The sequence below is a fragment of the Pristiophorus japonicus genome, chromosome 13 (assembly GCF_044704955.1).
Source record: "Pristiophorus japonicus isolate sPriJap1 chromosome 13, sPriJap1.hap1, whole genome shotgun sequence".
Classification (NCBI taxonomy): domain Eukaryota; kingdom Metazoa; phylum Chordata; class Chondrichthyes; family Pristiophoridae; genus Pristiophorus; species Pristiophorus japonicus.
In genome coordinates, this window is record NC_091989.1 from 72,652,175 (window position 1) to 72,676,470 (window position 24,296).

Genomic DNA, 24,296 nt, shown 5'->3' on the forward strand with positions numbered 1-24,296 from the left:
ATAGGATCAGTGAGAGGGGGCATTGAAACAGGATCAGAGAGAGAGGGGGCATTTAAATAGGATCAGAGAGAGAGGGGGCATTTAAACAGGATCAGAGAGAGAGGGGGCATTTAAACAGGATCAGAGAGAGAGGTGGGCATTTAACCAGGATCAGAGAGAGGGGGTATTTAAACAGGGTCAGAGGGAGAGGGGGTCATTGAAACAGGATCAGAGAGAGAGGGACATTTAAACAGGATGAGAGAGAGAGGAGCATTTAAACAGGATGAGAGAGAGAGGTGGGCATTTAAACAGGATGAGAGGAAGAGGGGCATTTAAACAGGATCAGAGAGAGAGGGGGCATTTAAACAGGATCAGAGAGAGAAGGGCATTTAAACAGGATCAGAGAGGGGCCATTTAAACAGGATCATAGAGAGAGGGGGGCATTTAAACATAATCAGACAGAGGGGGTCATTTAAAGAGGATCAGAGAGATAGGGTGCATTTAAACAGGATCAGAGAGAGAGAGGCATTTAAAAAGGATGAGAGAGAGAGGCATATTTAAACAGGATGAGAGAGAGAGGGGACATTGAAACAGGATGAGAGAGAGAGGGCATTTAAACAGGATCAGAGAGAGGGGGACATTTATACAGGATCAGAGAGAGAGAGGGTAATTTAAACAGGATCAGAGAGAGGGGGGGCATTTAAACAGAATAAGTGAGGGGGGGGCATTTAAACAAGACCAGAGAGAGAGGGGGCATTTCAACAGGATCAGTGAGAGGGGGCATTTAAACAGGATCAGTGAGAGGGGGGCATTTAAACAGGATCAGTGAGAGGGGGGCATTTAAACAGGATCAGAGAGAGAGGGGGCATTTAAATAGGATCAGAGAAAGAGGGGCATTTAAACAGGATCAGAGAGAGGGGGCATTTAAACAGGGTCAGAGAGAGGGGGCATTTAAACAGGATGAGAGAAGGCATTTAAACAGGATCAGAGAGAGAGAGAGGGGTATTTAAACAGGATCAGAGAGAGAAGGGCATTCAAACAGGTCAAAGAGAGGGGGCATTTAAAAAGGATGAGAGAGAGAGGGACATTTAAACAGGATCAGAGAGAGGGGGCATTTAAACACGGTTAGAGAGCGGGGGGGGCATTTAAACAGGATCAGAGAGAGGGGGCATTTAAACAGGGTCAGAGAGAGAGAAGGGTATTTAAACAGGATCAGAGAGAGGGGGCATTTAAAAAGGATGAGAGAGAGAGGGGCATTTAAACAGGATGAGAGAGAGAGGGGGCATTGAAACAGGATGAGAGAGAGGGTATTTAAACAGGATCAGAGAGAGGGGGGCATTTATACGGGATCAGAGAGAGAGAGGGTAATTTAAACAGGATCAGAGAGAGAGGTGGGCATTTAAACAGGATCAGAGAGAGGGGGGGAGCATTTAAACAGAATAAGTGAGAGGGGGAGCATTTAAACAAGACCAGAGAGAGAGGGGGCATTTAAACAGGATCAGAGAGGGGGCATTTAAATAGGATAAGTGAGAGGGGGCATTTAAACAGGATCAGAGAGAGAGGGGGCATTTAAACAGTATCAGTGAGAGAGGGATGCATTTAAACAGGATCAGAGAGAGGGGGCATTTAAACAGGGTCAGAGGGAGAGGGGGTCATTGAAACAGGATCAGAGAGAGAGGGACATTTAAACAGGATGAGAGAGAGAGGAGCATTTAAACAGGATGAGAGAGAGAGGTGGGCATTTAAACAGGATGAGAGGAAGAGGGGCATTTAAACAGGATCAGAGAGAGAGGGGGCATTTCAACAGGATCAGTGAGAGGGGGCATTTAAACAGGATCAGTGAGAGGGGGGCATTAAAACAGGATCAGTGAGAGGGGGGCATTTAAACAGGATCAGAGAGAGAGGGGGCATTTAAATAGGATCAGAGAAAGAGGGGCATTTAAACAGGATGAGAGAGAGAGGGAGCATTTAAACAGGTTGAGAGAGAGAGGGCATTTAAACACGATCAGAGAGCGAGTGGGGCATTTAAACCGGATCAGAGAGAGGGGGCATTTAAACAAGTTCAGCGAGTGAGGGGGCATTTAAACAGGAACAGAGAACGAGGGTTATTTAAACAGGATGAGAGAGAGGGGGGCATTTAAACAGGATCAGTGAGGGGGGGCATTTAAACAGGATCAGAGAGAGGGGGCATTTAAACAGGATGAGAGAAGGCATTTAAACAGGATCAGAGAGAGAGGTGGGCATTTAAACAGGATCAGAGAGAGGGGGTATTTAAACAGGGTCAGAGGGAGAGGGGGTCATTGAAACAGGATCAGAGAGAGAGGGATATTTAAACAGGATGAGAGAGAGAGGAGCATTTAAACAGGATGAGAGAGAGAGAAACATAGAAACATAGAAACATAGAAACATAGAAAATAGGTGCAGGAGTAGGCCATTCGGCCCTTCTAGCCTGCACCGCCATTCAATGAGTTCATGGCTGAACATTCAACTTCAGTACCCCATTCCTGCTTTCTCGCCATACCCCTTGATCCCCCTAGCAGTAAGGACCTCATCTAACTCCTTTTTGAATATATTTAGTGAATTGGCCTCAACAACTTTCTGTGGTAGAGAATTCCACAGGTTCACCACTCTCTGGGTGAAGAAGTTCCTCCGCATCTCGGTCCTAAATGGCTTACCCCTTATCCTTAGACTGTGACCCCTGGTTCTGGACTTCCCCAACATTGGGAACATTCTTCCTGCATCTAACCTGTCTAACCCTGTCAGAATTTTATATGTTTCTATGAGGTCCCCTCTCATTCTTCTGAACTCCAGTGAATACAAGCCCAGTTGATCCAGTCTTTCTTGATAGGTCAGTCCCGCCATCCCGGGAATCAGTCTGGTGAACCTTCGCTGCACTCCCTCAATAGCAAGAATGTCCTTCCTCAGGTTAGGAGACCAAAACTGTACACAATACTCCAGGTGTGGCCTCACCAATGCCCTGTACAACTGTAGCAACACCTCCCTGCCCCTGTACTCAAATCCCCTTGCTATGAAGGCCAACATGCCATTTGCTTTCTTAACCGCCTGCTGCACCTGCATGCCAACCTTCAATGACTGATGTACCATGACACCCAGGTCTCTTTGCACCTCCCCTTTTCCTAATCTGTCACCATTCAGATAATAGTCTGTCTCTCTGTTTTTACCACCAAAGTGGATAACCTCACATTTATCCACATTATACTTCATCTGCCATGCATTTGCCCACTCACCTAACCTATCCAAGTCGCTCTGCAGCCTCACAGCATCCTCCTCGCAGCTCACACTGCCACCCAACTTAGTGTCATCCGCAAATTTGGAGATACTACATTTAATCCCCTCATCTAAATCATTAATGTACAGTGTAAACAGCTGGGGCCCCAGCACAGAACCTTGCGGTACCCCACTAGTCACTGCCTGCCATTCTGAAAAGTACCCATTTACTCCTACTCTTTGCTTCCTGTCTGACAACCAGTTCTCAATCCATGTCAGTACACTACCCCCAATCCCATGTGCTCTAACTTTGCACATCAATCTCTTGTGTGGAACCTTGTCGAACGCCTTCTGAAAGTCCAAATATACCACATCAACTGGTTCTCCCTTATCCACTCTACTGGAAACATCCTCAAAAAATTCCAGAAGATTTGTCAAGCATGATTTCCCTTTCACAAATCCATGCTGACTTGGACCTATCATGTCACCTCTTTCCAAATGCACTGCTATGACATCCTTAATAATTGATTCCATCATTTTACCCATTACCGATGTCAGGCTGACCGGTCTATAATTCCCTGTTTTCTCTCTCCCTCCTTTTTTAAAAAGTGGGGTTACATTGGCTACCCTCCACTCCATAGGAACTGATCCAGAGTCAATGGAATGTTGGAAAATGACTGTCAACGCATCCACTATTTCCAAGGCCACCTCCTTAAGTACTCTGGGATGCAGTTCATCAGGCCCTGGGGATTTATCGGCCTTCAATCCCATCAATTTCCCCAACACAATTTCCCGGCTAATAAGGATTTCCCTCAGTTCCTCCTCCTTACTAGACCCCCCGACCCCTTTTATAACAGGAAGGTTGTTCGTGTCCTCCTTCGTGAATACCGAACCAAAGTACTTGTTCAATTGGTCCGCCATTTCTTTGTTCCCCGTTATGACTTCCCCTGATTCTGACTGCAGGGGACCTACATTTGTCTTTACTAACCTTTTTCTCTTTACATATCTATAGAAACTTTTGCAATCCGTCTTAATGTTCCCTGCAAGCTTCTTCTCATACTCCATTTTCCCTGCCCTAATCAAACCCTTTGTCCTCCTCTGCTGAGTTCTAAATTTCTCCCAGTCCCCAGGTTCGCTGCTATTTCTGGCCAATTTGTATGCCACTTCCTTGGCTTTAATACTATCCCTGATTTCCTTTGATAGCCACGGTTGAGCCACCTTCCCTTTTTTATTTCTATGCCAGACAGGAATGTACAATTGTTGTAGTTCATCCATGCGGTCTCTAAATGTCTGCCATTGCCCATCCACAGTCAACCCCTTAAGTATCATTCGCCAATCCATCTCAGCCAATTCACGCCTCATACCTTCAAAGTTAGCCTTCTTTAAGTTCTGGACCATGGTCTCTGAATTAACTGTTTCATTCTCCATCCTAATGCAGAATTCCACCATATTATCCCCAAGGGGCCTCGCACAGCGAGATTGCTAATTAATCCTTTCTCATTACATAACACCCAGTCTAAGATGGCCTCCCCCCTAGTTGGTTCCTCGACATATTGGTCTAAAAAACCATCCCTTATGCACTCCAGAAAATCCTCCTCCACCGTATTGCTTCCAGTTTGGTTAGCCCAATCTATGTGCATATTAAAGTCACCCATTATAACTGCTGCACCTTTATTGCACGCACCCCTAATTTCCTGTTTGATGCCCTCCCCAACATCACTACTACTGTTTGGAGGTCTGTACACAACTCCCACTAACGTTTTTTGCCCTTTGGTGTTCTGCAGCTCTACCCATATAGATTCCACATCATCCAAGCTAATGTCCTTCCTAACTATTGCCTTAATCTCCTCCTTAACCAGCAATGCTACCCCACCTCCTTTTCCTTTTATTCTATCCTTCCTGAATGTTGAATACCCCTGGATGTTGAGTTCCCAGCCCTGCTCATCCTGGAGCCACGTCTCCGTAATCCCAATCACATCATATTTGTTAACATCTATTTGCACAGTTAATTCATCCACCTTATTGCGGATACTCCTTGCATTAAGACACAAAGCCTTTAGGCTTGTTTTTTTAACACCCTCTGTCCTTTTAGAATTTTGCTGTACAATGGCCCTTTTTGTTCTTTGCCTTGGGTTTCTCTGCCCTCCACTTTTCCTCATCTCCTTTCTGTCTTTTGTTTTTGCCTCCTTTTTGTTTCCCTCTATCTCCCTGCATTGGTTCCCATCCCCCTGCCATATTAGTTTAACTCCTCCCCAACAGCACTAGCAAACAGGTGGGCATTTAAACAGGATGAGAGGAAGAGGGGCATTTAAACAGGATCAGAGAGAGACGGGGCATTTAAACAGGATCAGAGAGAGAAGGGCATTTAAACAGGATCAGAGAGGGGCCATTTAAACAGGATCATAGAGAGAGGGGGGCATTTAAACATAGTCAGACAGAGGGGGTCATTTAAAGAGGATCAGAGAGAGAGGGTGCATTTAAACAGGATCAGAGAGAGAGGGGCATTTAAACAGGATCAGAGAGAGGGGGCATTTAAAAAGGATGAGAGAGAGAGGCATATTTAAACAGGATGAGAGAGAGAGGGGACATTGAAACAGGATGAGAGAGAGGGCATTTAAACAGGATCAGAGAGAGGGGGGCATTTATACAGGATCAGAGAGAAAGAGGGTAATTTAAACAGGATCAGAGAGAGGGGGGGCATTTAAACAGAATAAGTGAGAGGGGGGGGCATTTAAACAAGACCAGAGAGAGAGGGGGCATTTCAACAGGATCAGTGAGAGGGGGCATTTAAACAGGATCAGTGAGAGGGGGGCATTTAAACAGGATCAGTGAGAGGGGTGCATTTAAACAGGATCAGAGAGAGAGGGGGCATTTAAATAGGATCAGAGAAAGAGGGGCGTTTAAACAGGATCAGAGAGAGGGGCATTTAAACAGGGTCAGAGAGAGAGAGGGACATTTAAACAGGATCAGAGAGAGAAGGCCATTTAAACAGGATCAGAGAGGGGGCATTTAAACAGGATCAGAGAGAGAGGGGGCATTTAAACAGGAACAGAGAACGAGGGTTATTTAAACAGGATGAGAGAGAGAGGGCATTTAAACAGGATCAGTGAGAGAGGGGGGGCATTTAAACAGGATCAGAGAGAGGAGGCATTTAAACAGGATGAGAGAAGGCATTTAAACAGGATCAGAGAGAGAGAGAGGGGTATTTAAACAGGATCAGAGAGAGCGGGCATTTAAAAAGGATGAGAGAGAGAGGGACATTTAAACAGGATCAGAGAGAGAAGGGCATTCAAACAGGATCAAAGAGGGGGGGGCATTTATACAGGATCAGAGAGCGAGGGGTATTTAAACAGGATGAGAGAGAGAGGGGCATTTAAACAGGATGAGAGAGAGGGGGGCATTTAAACAGGATCAGTGAGAGAGAGGGGCATTTAAACAGGATCAGAGAGAGAGGGGTATTTAAACAGGATCAGAGAGAGGGGGCATTTAAAAAGGATGAGAGAGAGAGGGGCATTTAAACAGAATGAGAGAGAGAGGGGGCATTGAAACAGGATGAGAGAGAGAGGGTATTTAAACAGGATCAGAGAGAGGGGGGCATTTATACGGGATCAGAGAGAGAGAGGGTAATTTAAACAGGATCAGAGGGAGAGGTGGGCATTTAAACAGGATCAGAGAGAGGGGGGGAGCATTTAAACAGAATAAGTGAGAGGGGGGGCATTTAAACAAGACCAGAGAGAGAGGGGGGCATTTCAACAGGATCAGTGAGAGGGGTCATTTAAACAGGACAGTGAGAGGGGGGCATTTAAACAGGATCAGAGAGAGAGGGGGCATTTAAACAAGATCAGAGAGAGAGGGGGGCATTTAATAAAGATCAGAGAGAGAGGGGGGCATTTAAACAGGATTTGAGAGAGAGGGGGCATTTAAACAGGATCAGAGAGGGGGCATTTAAATAGGATCAGTGAGAGGGGGCATTTAAACAGGATCAGAGAGAGAGGGGGCATTTAAACAGGATCAGAGAGAGAGGTGGGCATTTAAACAGGATCAGAGAGAGGGGGTATTTAAACAGGGTCAGAGGGAGAGGAGGTCATTTAAACAGGATCAGAGAGATGGGGCATTTAAACAGGATCAGAGAGAGAGAGGGACATTTAAACAGGATCAGAGAGAGAAGGGCATTTAAACAGGATCAGAGAGGGGGCATTTAAACAGGATCAGAGAGGGGGCATTTAAACAGGATCTATTCCCCTTACACTTGAATCCCCTATCACTATTGCTCTCCCACTCTTTTTCCTGCCCTCCTGTGCAGCAGAGCCACCCATGGTGCCATGACCTTGGCTGCTGCTACCCTCCCCTGATGAGTCATCCCCCTCAACAGTACCCAAAGCGGTGTATCTGTTTTGCAGAGGGATGACCGCAGGGGACCCCTGCACTACCTTCCTTGCACTGCTCTTCCTGTTGGTCACCCATCCCCTATCTGGCTGTGTACCCTTTTCCTGCGGTAAGACCAACTTACTAAATGTGCTATTCACGTCATTCTCAGCATCGTGCATGCTCCAGAGTGAATCCACCCGCAGCTCCAGTGCCGCAATGCGGTCCGTCAGGAGCTGCAGGTGGATGCACTTCCCGTACACCAGAAGTGTCCCTGACTTTCCACATAGTACAGGAGGAGCATAACATTCCTTCATTATCGCTGGGTCAAAATTCTGGAACTCCCTCCCTGACAGCACTGTGGGAGCACCTTCACCACACGAACTGCAGCGGTTCTCAGGGCAATTAGGGATGGGCAATAAATGCCGGCCTTGGCAGCAACGCCCACGTCCCGGAACGAATATAAAAATAAAGTTATTTGTTTGGTAACATTTCAAAGAATGGTTATGATTCAAAAAATGAAGTGAATGTGGACTCAACCATTGCCTAAATGAGAGCACACTGACAGTCGTGAGTGCAAAACTGTTCTGTTAAGTTCTGCCAACTCCAAAATTGTAGATCTAAATGTTGCCTGTAACATGCACTTCTTCAGTTATTGAAACCAGTTGAACACTCACCTTTTCTGCCTGATTAATTCTCCTTCCCAGATCTATAACAGAACATATCTGCAAAACAAGGGACAAGTGACAACATTGCTCAGGATAGAAAGATCAGCAAACACAGACACACAAGCATGAAGCTGGCCAGCAGAATGTGGGATGGGATTTAGCTGCTGCTTATGATGAATGCGATTAACAGTTGGGGCCGTGTCAGTGATCCTACTCCTACCCCCACTGATTGCTGGTCACGGAGCAAACACCAGCTTTATCTCCATGGTGAATGTCGGTGGAGATGGTAGAATCTATGCAGGTTGAAACCATGTGCAGACAGACATGGTGTGGCGAGTGACACATGTTCTGAGCTTCTTTACATGGTGTAAATTGTACAGCGAGATTGATTTACCTTTAATCCATCGTCATTTGTTTCGAAAATGCAGCAGATCAGCATCGCTTTGCTGTGTTTGGGGGAGGCGGGGTCTCGTGCCACAAAGCCAATCAGCCTCTTATTATCTTGATGTGTAGCATACAGTGTCACATCCCTCAGGGAAAACTGCAACACATGTAATATTACACATTACCCTTCACTGCAGGATTGTAACTTTACATCATCCAACCCACGTTACAAAAGTTGATGCTGAAGTTCCATGCCATTTTGAATTAGAGGTGCGAGCAGGAACATTCAGTAACATTTGAAGACAGAGTGAGAGAACACTTCTACAGAATCAAACAGAAACAGGATATGTTACTCACACTGATCTTGGTAACCTGTGTCTGTGGATCGACGAACCTGCAATGAAATAGAATGATTTATCTCCCATCAGGAAACTGCTGCCGACAGCTCGTTACAATCATTATCCCTCCTGCTTTTTATTCTGAATGTTACACACTAGTGGCATAACGATAAATTAAATGCTCCAACCAGAAATGCATGTTCCCAACTCAAACTATACTTGGCATAATATCTATTCCTACTTAAAATAGCAGATTTTATAGTTGCCCTTTCTTTGCATATATCCTTTATAGACATCTGTTCATTTTGAGGAAAAATATCCAAATTCAAATAAAAATGTTAAAACTGTATTAAAAATCTAGCATATAGTGTTACTTGCTGACCACATGTTGCTTCCAGTAATACTGTCTACATTTATAATGGAAAGCTGTATGTAAACATTCCAACAAGCAGCCCGCTACTGAACTAATCCAATTGCTCTGTTTTGGAAAACAATAATTTTCCTCAGAAGTGGATTTTGCTACAGTCCACGAGAAGGATTTCAATTATTGTTGAATTAACGTATTTCACAACACGATTACACTTCTCCACTGGATTGGTTTGTGTTTCTTTTAATATCTTCATTAAAGTTTTCATATGAAGGCATCAGCCTTCTCCAAAATCTGAGGCCTGGATTCGATATTTCTGCCGAGACTGGGGGAGTCTGACTGATGTAATCGGCGTGGGGGGAACGGGGGGAGAATAGGGTGTGTGTGTAGGGGAACGGGGAGCGTGGGGGTGGGGGGGGGCACGGGGAGCGCGTGGGGGGGGGGACGGGGAACTGGGGGGGGGGGACGGGGAGCGTGGGGGGGAACGGGGAGCGTGGGGGGGGGGAACGGGGAGCGTGGGGGGGGGGAACGGGGAGCGTCGGGGGGGAACGGGGAGCGTCGGGGGGGGAACGGGGAGCGTCGGGGGGGGAACGGGGAGCGTGGGGGGGGAAACGGGAGAGCGTGCGGGGGGGAAACAGGAAAGCGTTGGGGGGGGGGAACGGGAGAGCGTTGGGGGGGGGAACGGGAGAGCGTTGGGGGGGGGAACGGGAGAGCGTTGGGGGGGGAACGGGAGAGCGTTGGGGGGGGGAACGGGAGAGCGTGGGGGGACGGGGAGCGTGGGGTGGGAGGGGAGAACGGGGAGCGTGGGGGGCGTTGTGGGGGGAACGGGGAGCGTGGGGTGGGGGGGAGAACGGGGAGCGTGGGGGGTGGGAACGGGGAGCGTGGGGTGGGGAACGGGGAGCGTGGGGGGGGAACGGGGAGCGTGGGAGTGGAGAACGGGGAGTGTGGGGTGGGGAGAACGGGGAGCGTGGGGGGGGGGATGAGAACGGGGAGCGTGGGGGGGGGGATGAGAACGGGGAGCGTGGGGGGGGGGAGAACGGGGAGCGTGGGGGGGGGGGGGAGAACGGGGAACGGGGAGCGTGGGGAGGGGAACGGGGAGCGTGGGGGGGAACGGGGAGCGTGGGGGGGGAACGGGGAGCGTGGGGGGGAACAGGGAGCGTGGGGGGGAAACGGGGAGCGTGGGGGGGAAACGGGGAGCGTGGGGGGGTAACGGGGAGCATGGGCACATAGGAACATAAGAAATAGGAGCAGGAGTCGGCCACCTGGCCCCTCGAGCCTGCTCCGCCATTCAATAAGACCATGGCTGATCTGATCTTGGGCTCAATTCCACTTCCCTGCCCGCTCCCCATAACCCTTTACTCTCTTATCGTTCAAACACCTGTCTATCTCCACCTTAAAAATATTCAATGACCCAGCCTCCAAAGCTCTCTGGGGTAGATAATTCCACAGATTTACAACCCTCAGAGAAGAAATTCCTCCTCATCTCAGTTTTAAATGGGCGACCCCTTATTCTTAAACTATGCCCCCTAATCCGCCACGAGGGGAAACATCCTTTCTGCATCTACCTTATCGAGCCCCCTCAGTATCTTATATGTTTCAATAAGATCACCTCTCATTCTTCTGAACTCCAATGTGAATAGGGCCAACCAACTTAATCTATTTTTCCAGTCCACTTTACCCAACTCTGCCGTCATACCTTTGTAATCGCCTTTATTTAAGATGGTTTGAGATCCAATGTTCTCACCCTCCAACTGAACTTGAAATTCAACCATGCTATGATCACTCTTTCATAAAGGATCCTTTGCAAGATCATAGAAACATAGACATAGAAACATAGAAAATAGCTGCAGGAGTAGGCCATTCGGCCCTTCTAGCCTGCACCGCCATTCAATGAGTTCATCGCTGAACTTCAATACCGCATTCCTGCTTTCTCGCCATACCCCTTGATCCCCCTAGTAGTAAGGACTTCATCTAACTCCTTTTTGAATATATTTAGTGAATTGGCCTCAACAACTTTTTGTGGTAGAGAATTCCACAGGTTCACCACTCTCTGGGTGAAGACGTTTCTCCTCATCTCGGTCCTAAATGGCTTACCCCTTATCCTTAAGACTGTGTCCCCTGGTTCTGGACTTCCCCAAAATTGGGAACATTCTTCCTGCATCTAACTTGTCTAAACCCATCAGAATTTTAAACGTTTCTATGAGGTCCCCTCTCATTCTTCTGAACTCCAGTGAATATAAGCCCAGTTGATCCAGTCTTTCTTGATAAGTCAGTCCCGCTATCACGGGAATCAGTCTGGTGAACCTTCGCTGCACTCCCTCAATAGCAAGAATGTCCTTCCTCAAGTTAGGAGACCAAAACTGTACACAATACTCCAGGTGTGGCCTCACCAAGGCCCTGTACAACTGTAGCAACACCTCCCTGCCCCTGTACTCAAATCCCCTTGCTATGAAGGCCAACATGCCATTTGCTTTCTTAACCGCCTGCTGTACTTGCGTGCCAACCTTCAATGACTGATGTACCATGACACCCAGGTCTCGTTGCACCTTCCCTTTTCCTAATCTGTCACCATTCAGATAATAGTCTGTCTCTCTGTTTTTACCACCAAAGTGGATAACCTCACATTTATCCACATTATACTTCATCTGCCATGCATTTGCCCACTCACCTAACCTATCCAAGTCACTCTGCAGCCTCATAGCATCCTCCTCGCAGCTCACACTGCCACCCAACTTAGTGTCATCCGCAAATTTGGAGATACTACATTTAATCCCCTCGTCTAAATCATTAATGTACAGTGTAAACAGCTGGGGCCCCAGCACAGAACCTTGCGGCACCCCACTAGTCACTGCCTGCCATTCTGAAAAGTACCCATTTACTCCTACTCTTTGCTTCCTGTCTGACAACCAGTTCTCAATCCACGTCAGCACACTACCCCCAATCCCATGTGCTTTAACTTTGCACATTAATCTCTTGTGTGGGACCTTGTCGAAAGCCTTCTGAAAGTCCAAATACACCACATCAACTGGTTCTCCTTTGTCCACTCTACTGGAAGCATCCTCAAAAAATTCCAGAAGATTTGTCAAGCATGATTTCCCTTTCACAAATCCATGCTGACTTGGACCTATCATGTCACCTCTTTCCAAATGCACTGCTATGACATCCTTAATAATTGATTCCATCATTTTACCCACTACCGATGTCAGGCTGATCGGTCTATAATTCCCTGTTTTCTCTCTCCCTCCTTTTTTAAAAAGTGGGGTTACATTGGCTACCCTCCACGCGATAGGAACTGATCCAGAGTCAATGGAATGTTGGAAAATGACTGTCAATGCATCCGCTATTTCCAAGGCCACCTCCTTAAGTACTCTGGGATGCAGTCCATCAGGCCCTGGGGATTTATCGGCCTTCAATCCCATCAATTTCCCCAACACAATTTCCCGACTAATAAGGATTTCCCTCAGTTCCTCCTCCTTACTAGACCTTCTGACCCCTTTTATATCCGGAAGGTTGTTTGTGTCCTCCTTAGTGAATACCAAACCAAAGTACTTGTTCAATTGGTCCGCCATTTCTTTGTTCCCCGTTATGACTTCCCCTGATTCTGACTATGTTTGTCTTTACTAACCTTTTTCTCTTTACATATCGGTAGAAACTTTTGCAATCCGTCTTAATGTTCCCTGCAAGCTTCTTCTCGTACTCTATTTTCCCTGCCCTAATCAAACCCTTTGTCCTCCTCTGCTGAGTTCTAAATTTCTCCCAGTCCCCGGGTTCGCTGCTATTTCTGGCCAATTTGTATGCCACTTCCTTGGCTTTAAATACTATCCCTGATTTCCCTTGATAGCCACGGTTGAGCCACCTTCCCTTTTTTATTTTTACGCCAGACAGGAATGTACAATTGTTGTAGTTCATCCATGCGGTCTCTAAATGTCTGCCATTGCCCATCCACAGTCAACCCCTTAAGTATCATTCGCCAATCTATCCTAGCCAATTCACGCCTCATACCTTCAAAGTTAGCCTTCTTTAAGTTCTGGACCATGGTCTCTGAATTAACTGTTTCATTCTCCATCCTAATGCAGAATTCCACCATATTATGGTCACTCTTCCCCAAGGGGCCTCGCACAACGAGATTGCTAATTAATCCTCTCTTATTACACAACAGCCAGTCTAAGATGGCCTCCCCCCTAGTTGGTTCCTCAACATATTGGTCTAGAAAACCATCCCTTATGCACTCCAGGAAATCCTCCTCCACCGTATTGCTTCCAGTTTGGTTAGCCCAATCTATGTGCATATTAAAGTCACCCATTATAACTGCTGCACCTTTATTGCATGCACCCCTAATTTCCTGTTTGATGCCCTCCCCAACATCACTACTACTGTTTGGAGGTCTGTACACAACTCCCACTAACGTTCTTTGCCCTTTGGTGTTCTGCAGCTCTACCCATATAGATTCCACATCATCCAAGCTGATGTCCTTCCTAACTATTGCATTAATCTCCTCTTTAACCAGCAATGCTACCCCCATCTCCTTTTCCTTTTATTCTATCCTTCCTGAATGTTGAATACCCTTGGATGTTGAGTTCCCAGCCCTGATCATCATGGAGCCACGTCTCTGTAATCCCAATCACATCATATTTGTTAACATCTATTTGCAGTTAATTCATCCACCTTATTATGGATACTCCTTGCATTAAGACACAAAGCCTTCAGGCTTGTTTTTTTAACACCCTTTGTCCTTTTAGAATTTTGCTGTACAGTGGCCCTTTTGGTTCTTTGCCTAATCTTGTCTCATTACACAGTACCCGATCCAGGATAGCCCGCTCCCTGGTTGGTTCCACAACATACTGTTCCAGGAAACTATTCCGGATGCACTCTATGAACTCATTCTCAAGGCTACCTTGGTCAATTTGATTTGTCCAATAAATGTGACAATTCAAGTCGCCCATTATTAATGCCGTACCTTTCTTACAAGCCTCCATTATTTCTTGATTTATACTCTGTCCACCAGTGTAGCTACTGTTAGGGAACCTATAGACCACTCCCACCAGTGACTTTTTCTCCTTATTATTTCTTATCACCACCCAAACTGATTCGACATCTTGATCTTCTGAGCCAATATCGTTTCTCACTACTGCACTGATCTCATCCTTTATTAGCAGAGCTACCCCACCTCCTTTTCCCTTCTGTCTATCCTTCTGATTTGTCAGGTACCCCTGAATATTCAATTCCCAGCCTTGGTCACCTTGCAACCACGTCTCTGTAATGACTATCAGATCATACCCATTTATATCTATTTGTTCCGTCAACTCATCTATCTATCTGAATGCACGCAACATTCTAACAAAAGAGCTTTTCATTTGATCTTGTTACCATACTTCCCTGTTTTGACCCCACTTTCTGTTCCCTCTTATTTTTATACGCTCTGCCCTTTCCTGTCATGCTCTGTTTATCATTTCCTCCATCGCTACCCTGCTCTATTGCCTTCCCATTTCTCTTTGACTTCTTACATTTCCACTCACCTGAACCCTCTCTCCCCCGTTATTTAGTTTAAAGCCCTCTCTACAGCCCTAGTTATTCGATTTGCCAGGACACTTGTCCCAGCACGGTCTAAGTGAAGCCCATCCCAACAGAACACCCAGTACTGGTGCCAGTGCCCCACGAACCAAAACCCATTTCTCCCACACCAGTCTTTGAGCCACACATTTGTCTCTCTGATCTTATTTACCCTATGCAAATTTGCTCGTGGCTCAGGTAGTAATCAGATTACTACCTCAGTGCTTTTTCATTTTAATTTCATTTGGCCCCGAGCTGCTCATACTCCATCAGCAGAACCTCTTTGTTTGTCCTATCTATGTCATTGGTACCTATGTGGACCACGACAACTGGATCTTCCCCCTCCCACTTTAACTTTATCTCAGCCCAGGAGATGTTTTTAACCCTGGCACCGGGCAGGCAACATTGCCCCGATCACTACAACGTTTCTTTTTACTCCCCCCACTTGAATGGCCCCCTGTACCACGGGGCTGTGCTCAGTTTACTCATCCTCCCTGAGTGAGGAGGACAGAAAAAATCTGCAAAAGGACATAGACAGGCTAAGTGTGTGGGCAAAAATTTGGCAGATGGAGTAAAATATTGGAAAGTGTGAGGTCATGCACTTTGGCAGAAAAAAATCAAAGAGCAAGTTATTATTTATATGGAGAAAGATTGCAAAGTGCTGCAGTACACCAGAACCTGGTGGTACTTGTGCATGAAATACAAAAGGACAGTGTCATGTATTTAACTGTCATTTTAATCCAACTGACCTAAGTTGTACACTGTGAGAACATTGACCACTAGGTGGTGAACTTGTGGGAGACATTCCTAATCTGGACTTTCAGATATAAAAGGGGAAGCTCCACCCACCTTCATCACTTGAGGTCTTGGTAATAAAGGTAACTGGTCACAGAGTGACCTTCTCTCAAGTATGGGCCTCGTGTGCATTTGTACTGTATAGTAAGGACTTATCATTGGCGACGAGAAACTGGGATTTAAACCACGTGAGCATGGCCACTAGCAGCACAGACGAGAGGTACTGTGTTGGTGATGATTGGGATGATTTTATTGAGAGACTACAGCAAAGTTTTGTCACTAAGGAATGGCTGGGAAAGGATTCAGCTGACAGACGCAGGGCTCATCTCCTGACGGTTTGTGGATCCAGGACGTACTCCCTGCTGAAGGACCTTCTAGCGCCAGGGAAGCTGGCGGACAAGACTTTTGAAGAGCTCAATAAGTTGATCGGGGAACACTTTAAACCAGCGAGCAGCATGCACATGGCGAGACACCAGTTTTACACGCAGACGCGGCGAGAAGGGCAAAGCGTTCCAGACTTTGTGGCAGACCTTCGGCGACTGGCGAGCCTATGTAAGTTCCCAGATGCATGTAGAGCGGTGATGCTGCGAGACTTTTTTTTATTGAGGGCATCGGGCACACTAGGGTTTTCAGGAAACTGATTGAGACCAAAGACTTGACCCTGGAAACGGCGGCTTTGATGGCCCAGACATTTATCTCAGGGGAGGAAGAGACCAGAATGATGTTTGACAAAAATCTTGGTTTAAATGCAGCAAATGGACAGGGAGTCAACATTGTTAACGCAGCACACAGTTCTTCAAGCATACAGGGGCAATCGGACATTGCCGAGCATGTAGTCAAACCCAAAGGGGGAATTCAACAGAGACAATGGCTAGCTGAACGATGATTCATGCCATCGCAAGGGACAATGCAGCAGTAATGGGGCCATCAACACCTGTCAATGGTGCGCTTAAGGACAATTACAGAGAGAGTCAGAGACGATCGACTGGTAATGGACCTTTTGTTTCCAACAACAGCTCATGTTGGAGGTGTGGAGGCAAAAACACAGCCAGAGCTTGCAGGTATCAGCAATATACCTGCAGAAACTGCAACGTGGCGCATATGTGCAGGAAGCCTACAGCCAGGATGATGTACGAGGAGGACGGGGACGATGTAAGCCCTACGAGGCCAAATGGACATTGGGGGAAATCGCCGGAAGCTGAAGTTCAGCAAGTTCATGTGGAGCAGATATACAGTTCATACACCAGGACGCCACCGATAATGATGCAAGTGCTCCTCAATGGCGCTAGACACAGGGGCCAGCCAGTCCCTGATGAGTATCAAACAGTTCGACAAGTTGTGGGAGTCCAAGGCCAGGAGGCCAAAATTATTGCCGATTGACGCACAGCTACGGACATATACAAAGGAGATCATTCCGGTGCTAGGCAGCGCCACGGTAGTCGTGACCCACAAAGATTCGGAGAACAGGTTGCCACTCTGGATTGTCCCGGGGGACGGTCCCGCCCTGCTGGGGAGGAGTTGGCTGGCTGTCATGAACTGGAAATGGGGCGATGTCAATGCAATTTCTTCTGTGGAGCGAATATCATGCTCACAAGTCCTGGACAAATTTGACTCACTATTTCAGCCCGGCATTGGCACGTTCATGGAGACCAAGGTAGTGATTCACATAAACCCAGACGCCAGGCCAGTACGCCACAAGCCAGAGCGGTGCTGCACGTGTTGCGGGAAAAGGTAGAAGGTGAATTGGACCGCCTGCTGAGGGAAGTCATCATCTCGCCGGTCGAATTCAGTGACTGGGCGAGCCCGATTGTGCCGGTGCTCAAGGGGAATGGGTCGGTCAGGATATGCGGTGATTACAAGGCCACCATCAATCGGGTGTCACTCCAAGACCAATACCCGCTACCGAGAGCGGAGGATCTCTTTGCGACGCTATCCAGTGGCAAACTTTTTTCAAAATTGGACCTGACCTCAGCTTACATGACCCAGGAGCTGGCGAGTGAGTCGAAGAAGCTGACCACCATCACGACACACAAGGGGTTGTTTGAGTACAACAGATGTCCGTTTGGGATTCGCTCGGCTGCCGCGATCTTTCAACGAAATATGGAAAGCCTCCTCAAGCCGATTCCAAGGACAGTGGTTTTTCAAGACAACATCCTCATCAAGGGTTGCGATACTGAAGAACACCACCGCAATCTGGAGGAGGTGCTACGCAGACTGGACCGGGTAGTTCTGTGACTGAAAAAGGCGAAGTGCGTCTTGCTAGCTCCAGAGGTAGAATTCCTGGGGGGGATGAGGATAGCAGCAGACGGGATCAGACCTACTGCGTCCAAAACAGAAGCGATCCAGAGAGCACCCAGACCCCGTAACACGACGGAGTTGCGTTCGTTCCTGGGGCTCCTGAACTATTTTGGTAACTTTCTTCCCAAATTGAGCACGCTGTTAGAGCCGCTACATGTGCTCCTATGCAAAGGTCGCAAATGAGTCTGGGGGGACAGCCAGGAAAGGGCTTTTGATAGAGCACGAAATTTGTTTTGCTCCAACAATCTGTTAATGCTATATGACCCATGTAAGAAAAACTTGTTTTAACGTGAGATGCGTCGTCCTATGGAGTCGGGTGTGTGTTGCAGCATGTTAATGCCAAGGGTCAGTTACAGCCGGTAGCTTATGCCCCCAGAAGTCTGCCCCAGGCAGAACGGGGCTACGGGATGGTAGAAAAGGAAACGCTTGCATGTGTATATGCTGTAAAAAAAAATGCACCAGTACCTGTTTGGCAGGAAATTTGAGCTGGAGACAGATCACAAACCCCTAACGTCCCTTTTGGCCGACAACAAGGCCATAAATGCAAATGCATCGGCCCGCATACAGAGGTGGGCACTCACGTTAGCCGCTTATGACTATACAATTCAGCACAGAACGGGCACTGAAAACTGTAATCACCATATATCCTGACCGATCCATCCGCCTTGAGCACCGGCACAATCGGGCTCGCCCAGTCACTGAATTCGACTGGCAAGATAATGCCTTCCCTCAGCAGGCTCCCACTAGCCACCACCGAGGGGGAAACCGAGCATGCTGTTGGGATGGTCATTGCTTTTGAAGCTTTCGAAAGCGAAGGCTCACCCGTGACAGTCCGTCAGATTAAAGTCTGGACAAATAGAGACCCGCTACTGTCTTTAGTCAAGAAATGTGTCCTGAATAGGGACTGGGCAGCCACGTACGGGGCATGCCCTGAGGAATTCAAACCATTTCACAGGCGCAAGGACGAACTCTCGATTCAGGCCGATTGCCTACTATGGGGAAACCGAATAGTCATGCCCCAGATGGGCAGAGAGATGTTCATCAGAGAACTCCACAATGAGCACCCGGGCATTGTCATGATGAAGGCAATTGCCAGGTTACACGTTTGGTGGCCAGGAATAGATGCAAACCTGCAACTTTGTGTTCGCAGGTGCAACACGTGTGCCCAGCTGGACAATGTGCCCAGAGAAGCCCCCCTTAGCCCCGGCTCCTGGCCCGCCAAGCCATGGTCACGCATCCATGTGGACTACACAGGTCCTTTCATGGGAAAAATGTTTTTGGTTGTAGTAGACGCCTACTCCAAATGGATCGAGTGTGACATTCTCAATTCAAGCACATCCTCTGCCACGGTAGAAAGTCTATGGGCAATATTCGCCGCCCATGGTCATCGGATGTCTTGGTCAGCGACAATGGCCCGTGCTTTACAAGCACTGAATTCCAGGACTTCATGGCAGGAAATGGTATCAACCATGTCAGAACGGCACCGTTCAAGCCGGCCTCAAAACAGCCAGGCGGAACGAGCAGTGCAGATAATCAAACAGGGGATGCTCAGAATCCAAGAGGGTTCCCTACAAAGTCTCCTGTTGTCCAATAGATCCCGACCACACACGCTCACAGGGGTCCCACCTGCACAGCTGCTAATGAAAAGGATGCTCAAAACTAGGTTATCCCTTATACACCCCACCATGAAAGAAATTGTTGAGAGCAGGCACCGGTCACAATGTGACTACCATGACGGGAATGCGAGGGGGCGATGTATTGATGTCAATGACCTTGTCTTTGTCCTCAACTACGCTGCAGGGTCTAAATGGCTCGCAGGCACTGTGATTGCCAAAGAGGGGAATAGGATTCTGGTAGTTAAACTTACCAATGGACAAATCTGCCGCAAACACGTGGATCAAACAAAAAGAGGTTCAGCAACCCCATAGAAGAAGCAGAGGGAGAACACGACGTAGAGTTCACTCCTCCACAGGTGACCGAACACCGGAACCAAGCGGAGGAGAGCCCAGTCACTGTGGGCAGTCCGGACAGGCCTGAGGCACCGCAAACAGCAGACACTCAGGCCAGCGCCCAACAACCGGAGCCCCAACTCAGGCGCTCTACAAGGGAACGTAAACCACCAGAGAGATTTAACCTGTGATCCCAATAAGACTTTGGGGGGGTGGGGGGGGAGGTGATGTCATGTATTTCACTGTCATTGTAACCCATGTATAAACTGACCTAAGTTGTACACCATGAGAACAATGACCACTAGGTGGTGAACTTGTGGGAGACACTCCTAACCTGGACTTTCAGGTATAAAAGGGGAAGCTCCACCCACCTTCATCACTTCAGTGCTGGCTAATAAAGGACTGGTCATAGAGTGACCTTCTCTCAAGTATGGGCCTCGTGTGCATTTGTACTGTATAGTAAGGACTTATCAGATAATATGCAGGTACAGCAAGTGATCAGGAAGGTCAATGTAATCTTGGCTTTTATTGCAAAGGGGTTGGAGTATAAAAGCAGGGAAGTCTTACTACAGTTATACAGGGTATTGGTGAGGCCACACCTGGAATACTGCGTGCAGTTTTGGTTTCCATATTTACGAAAGGATATACTTGCTTTGGAGGCAGTTCAGAGAAGGTTCACTGGGTTGATCCCGGGGATGAGGGGGTTGACTTATGAGGAAAGGTTGAGTAGGTTGGGCCTCTACTCATTGGAATTCAGAAAAATGAGAGGTGATCTTATCGAAACGTATAAGATTGAGGGGGCTTGACAAGGTGGATGCAGAGAAGATGTTTCCACTGATGGGGGAGACTAGAACTAGAGGGCATAATCTTAGAATAAGGGGCCGCCCATTTAAAACTGAGATGAGAAGAAATTTCTTCCCTCAGAGGGTTGTGAATCTGTGGAATTTGCTGCCTCAGAGAGCTGTGGAAGCCCTTTTAAGACAGAAATAGGGGATAAGGGATTATGGGGCGGGGAATTGGAGCTGAGTCCATGATCAGATCAGCCACGATCTTATTGAATGGAGGAGCAGGCTCAAGGGGCCGCATGGCCCACTCCTGCTCCTATTTCTTATGTTCTTATAATTCTCCACACCCCCCATAACTCCCTCACACACCCCATAATTCCCCCACAGCCCCCATAACTTCCCCACACCCCTATAACTCTCCCACACCCTCTATAACAGCCAGACACCCCTACACAACATCCCCACATCCCCCATAACTCCCCCACAAATTTCTGCTCATCTCAGTTTAAAATGGGCGGCCCCTTATTGGGTGGTGTGGCGATGTAATGGGCCAGTACAATGAGAGAGACTTGATACTTGTGCTTGAATGGTGACTATCAATTTTAGGCAGATAGCACAATCTGAGCATGTGCACGATACAGAATGTAAATGCTACTGATGCAACTCAGGAACCTATAGGAATCAGTTGTATTGCTAAACCCATCAGTCTTCCCCCCCACCACCCCGAGCTAAACCCCAGTCTTCTCCCATGCACCCCGAGCTAAACCCCAGTCTTCCTCCCCCCACCCCGAGCTAAACCCTACAGTCTTCCCCCCCCGCACCCCGAGCTAAACCCCACAGTCTTCCCCCCCCCCCCCCACCCAGAGCTAAACCCCACAGTCTTCTCCCACGCACCCCGAGCTAAACCCCACAGTCTTCTCCCCCCACCCCGTGCTAAACCCCGCAGTCTTCCCTCCCCACCCCGAGCTAAACCCCAGTCTTCCCCACCCCCATCCTGAGCTAAACCCCACAGTCTTCCCCCCCACCCCGTGCTAAACCCCACAGTCTTCCCCCCCCACCCCGAGCTAAGCCCCATAGTCTTCTCCCCCCACCCCACCCCGAGCTAAACACCAGTCTTCTCCCACGCACCCCGAGCTAAACCCCAGTCTCCCCTCACCACCCCGAGCTAAACCCCACAGTCTTCTCCCACGCACCCCGAGCTAAACCCCACATTCTTCTCCGCCACACCCCGAACTAAACCCCACAGTCGCCTCCCCCCCCCTCCGAGCTAAACCCAACAGTCTTCTCCCCCACCCTCCGAGCTAAACCCCAGTCTCCCCCCGACCCCGAGCTAAACCCCACAGTCTCCCCCCCAACCCCCGAGCTAAACCCCAGTCTCCTCCCCCACCCCGAGCTAAACCCCATCGTCTTCTCCCCCACCCCCCAAGCTAAGCCCCACAGTCCTCTCCCCCACCCCGAGCTCAACCCCAGTCTTCTCCCCCACCCCCCGAGCTAAACCCCAGTCTTCTCCCCAACCCCCGAGCTAAACCCCAGTCTTCTCCCCCACCCCCCGAGCTAAACCCCAGTCTTCTCCCCCACCCTCCGAGCTAAACCCCACAGTCTTCTCCCACGCACACCGAGCTAAACCCCACAGTCTTCTCCCACGCACCCAGAGCTAAACCCCAGTCTTCCCCCCCCCCAACCCGAGCTAAACCCCATAAGTCTTCCCCCCCCACTCCGTGCTAAACCCCACAATCTTCCCCCCCCCCACCCCGAGCTAAACCCCACAGTCTTCTCCCACGCACCCAGAGCTAAACCCCACAGTCTTCTCCCCCACCCCCCGAGCTAAACCCCAGTCTCCCCCCCGACCCCGAGCTAAACCCCACAGTCGCCTCCCCCCCACCCCCGAGCTAAACCCCAGTCTTCTCCCCCACACTCCGAGCTAATCCCCACAGTCTCCCCCCGACCCCGAGCTAAACCCCAGTCTCCCCACCAACCCCCGAGCTAAACCCCAGTCTCCCCCCCCACCCCGAGCTAAACCCCATCGTCTTCTCCCCCACCCCCCGAGCTAAACCCCACAGTCTTCTCCCCCATCCCGAGCTAAACCCCACAGTCTTCTCCCCCACCCTCCGAGCTAAACCCCACAGTCTTCTCCCCCACCCTCCGAGCTAAACCCCACAGTCTCCCCCACAACCCTCGAGCTAAACCCCACAGTCTCCCCCCCACCCCGAGCTAAACCCCACAGTCTTCTCCCCCACCCCGAGCTAAACCCCACAGTCTTCTCCCCCACCCTCCGAGCTAAACCCCACAGTCTTCCCTCCCCCCCGAGCTAAACCCCACAGTCTCCCCCCCAACCCCCGAGCTAAACCCCACAGTCTCCCCCCCATCCCGAGCTAAACCCCATCGTCTTCTCCCCCACCCCCCGAGCTAAACCCCACAGTCTTCTCCCTCACCCCGAGCTAAACCCCAGTCTTCTCCCCAACCCTCCGAGCTAAACCCCACAGTCTTCTCCCCCACCCTCCGAGCTCCTATTTACCTCAGCCTCCTGGAGCTGACCACCATCTGAAAGTCCGACATATGGAAGACATTATGTATTGCCCGTGCGGCCAAAACCTGTCTCATTGTCTCATAGATAAACTCATTATTCTGGTCAGTGCTTGCTTCGATGGAGCCGAGAAACCTCACTGCAAACACTTGGTGCAAAAGCAAATCTGTATTCAAAAAATAAAGGTATAATATGTTAGAATGTTTCTGCTGCAAAGCTCAAAAACAATTTAATTCCACCGTATCTAAACATCTTTTCATTAAGAAACTAAACTCAATGGCTTCAAAGTAGTGATTGTAATGACATTGTGAAATATAATAAACTGCAAAATCTTAGCAAGAATATAATTCCCTAGAGTGCAGGTCCCTGGGAACAGCTCTCATCATTGACCCATCCTGTGCTGCACTTTGTTGTCCCAGAGGGCAGTGTCTGACTCATCTCTGGACAGTGTCAATGTCCCCTTCTGCAGCACCGCATCCAGCTACACTCATCCTCAACCTCTTCGATCTTCATCCTCCTCCACACCCTCTCCGATCTTCATCCCCACTCTCCCACTCTCAGATCCCGATTCTCTCTCTTCGATCCCGATCCTCTCCCCGATCGTCTCTCTCCGATCCCGATCCCCTCTCTCTGATCTCTCTCCGATCGAGATCCTCTCTCTTCGATCCCGATCCTCTCCCCGATCCTGATCCTCTCTCTCCGATCGAGATCCTCTCTCTCCGATCCTGATTACCCCCTCTCCAATCCCGATCCTCCCTCTCCAATCCCGATCCTCCCTCTCCAATCCCGATCCTCCCTCTCCCACTCTCCGATCCCGATCCGCTCTCTCCGATCCCCCGTCTCCGATCCTGATCCTCAGACTCTGATTCCAACCTTCTCCCTTCCAGTAAGATACCTCCTAGTCTGGCTTTGGGTGCTATTATTTGAGGTCAGCCTTAGATATTTTCTCGGGTACACGAATGTAGTTACTTCCATAGGGGACCAGAGTGTCCCCTTACTGCCAAATATCTAATTATAAGAACACAAGAAATAGGAGCAGGAGTAGGCCATACAGCCGCTTGAGTCT

General features: G+C 48.8%; 1 protein-coding gene across 4 annotated transcripts in view; it reads right to left on the reverse strand.

The window, feature by feature from the left end:
• appl2 (adaptor protein, phosphotyrosine interaction, PH domain and leucine zipper containing 2) overlaps window positions 1-24,296 on the reverse strand; it is a 268,088-nt gene that overhangs the window by 79,990 nt on the left and 163,802 nt on the right. For all 4 annotated transcript variants that reach the window (XM_070897644.1, XM_070897645.1, XM_070897646.1 and 1 more), the window contains 4 exons: window positions 23,222-23,396; window positions 8,982-9,018; window positions 8,635-8,781; window positions 8,250-8,297 (listed from right to left, as the gene is read on the reverse strand). In XM_070897644.1, coding sequence (XP_070753745.1) covers window positions 8,250-8,297; window positions 8,635-8,781; window positions 8,982-9,018; window positions 23,222-23,396 — 407 coding nt within the window. The remainder of the gene's footprint in view (window positions 1-8,249; window positions 8,298-8,634; window positions 8,782-8,981; window positions 9,019-23,221; window positions 23,397-24,296) is intronic.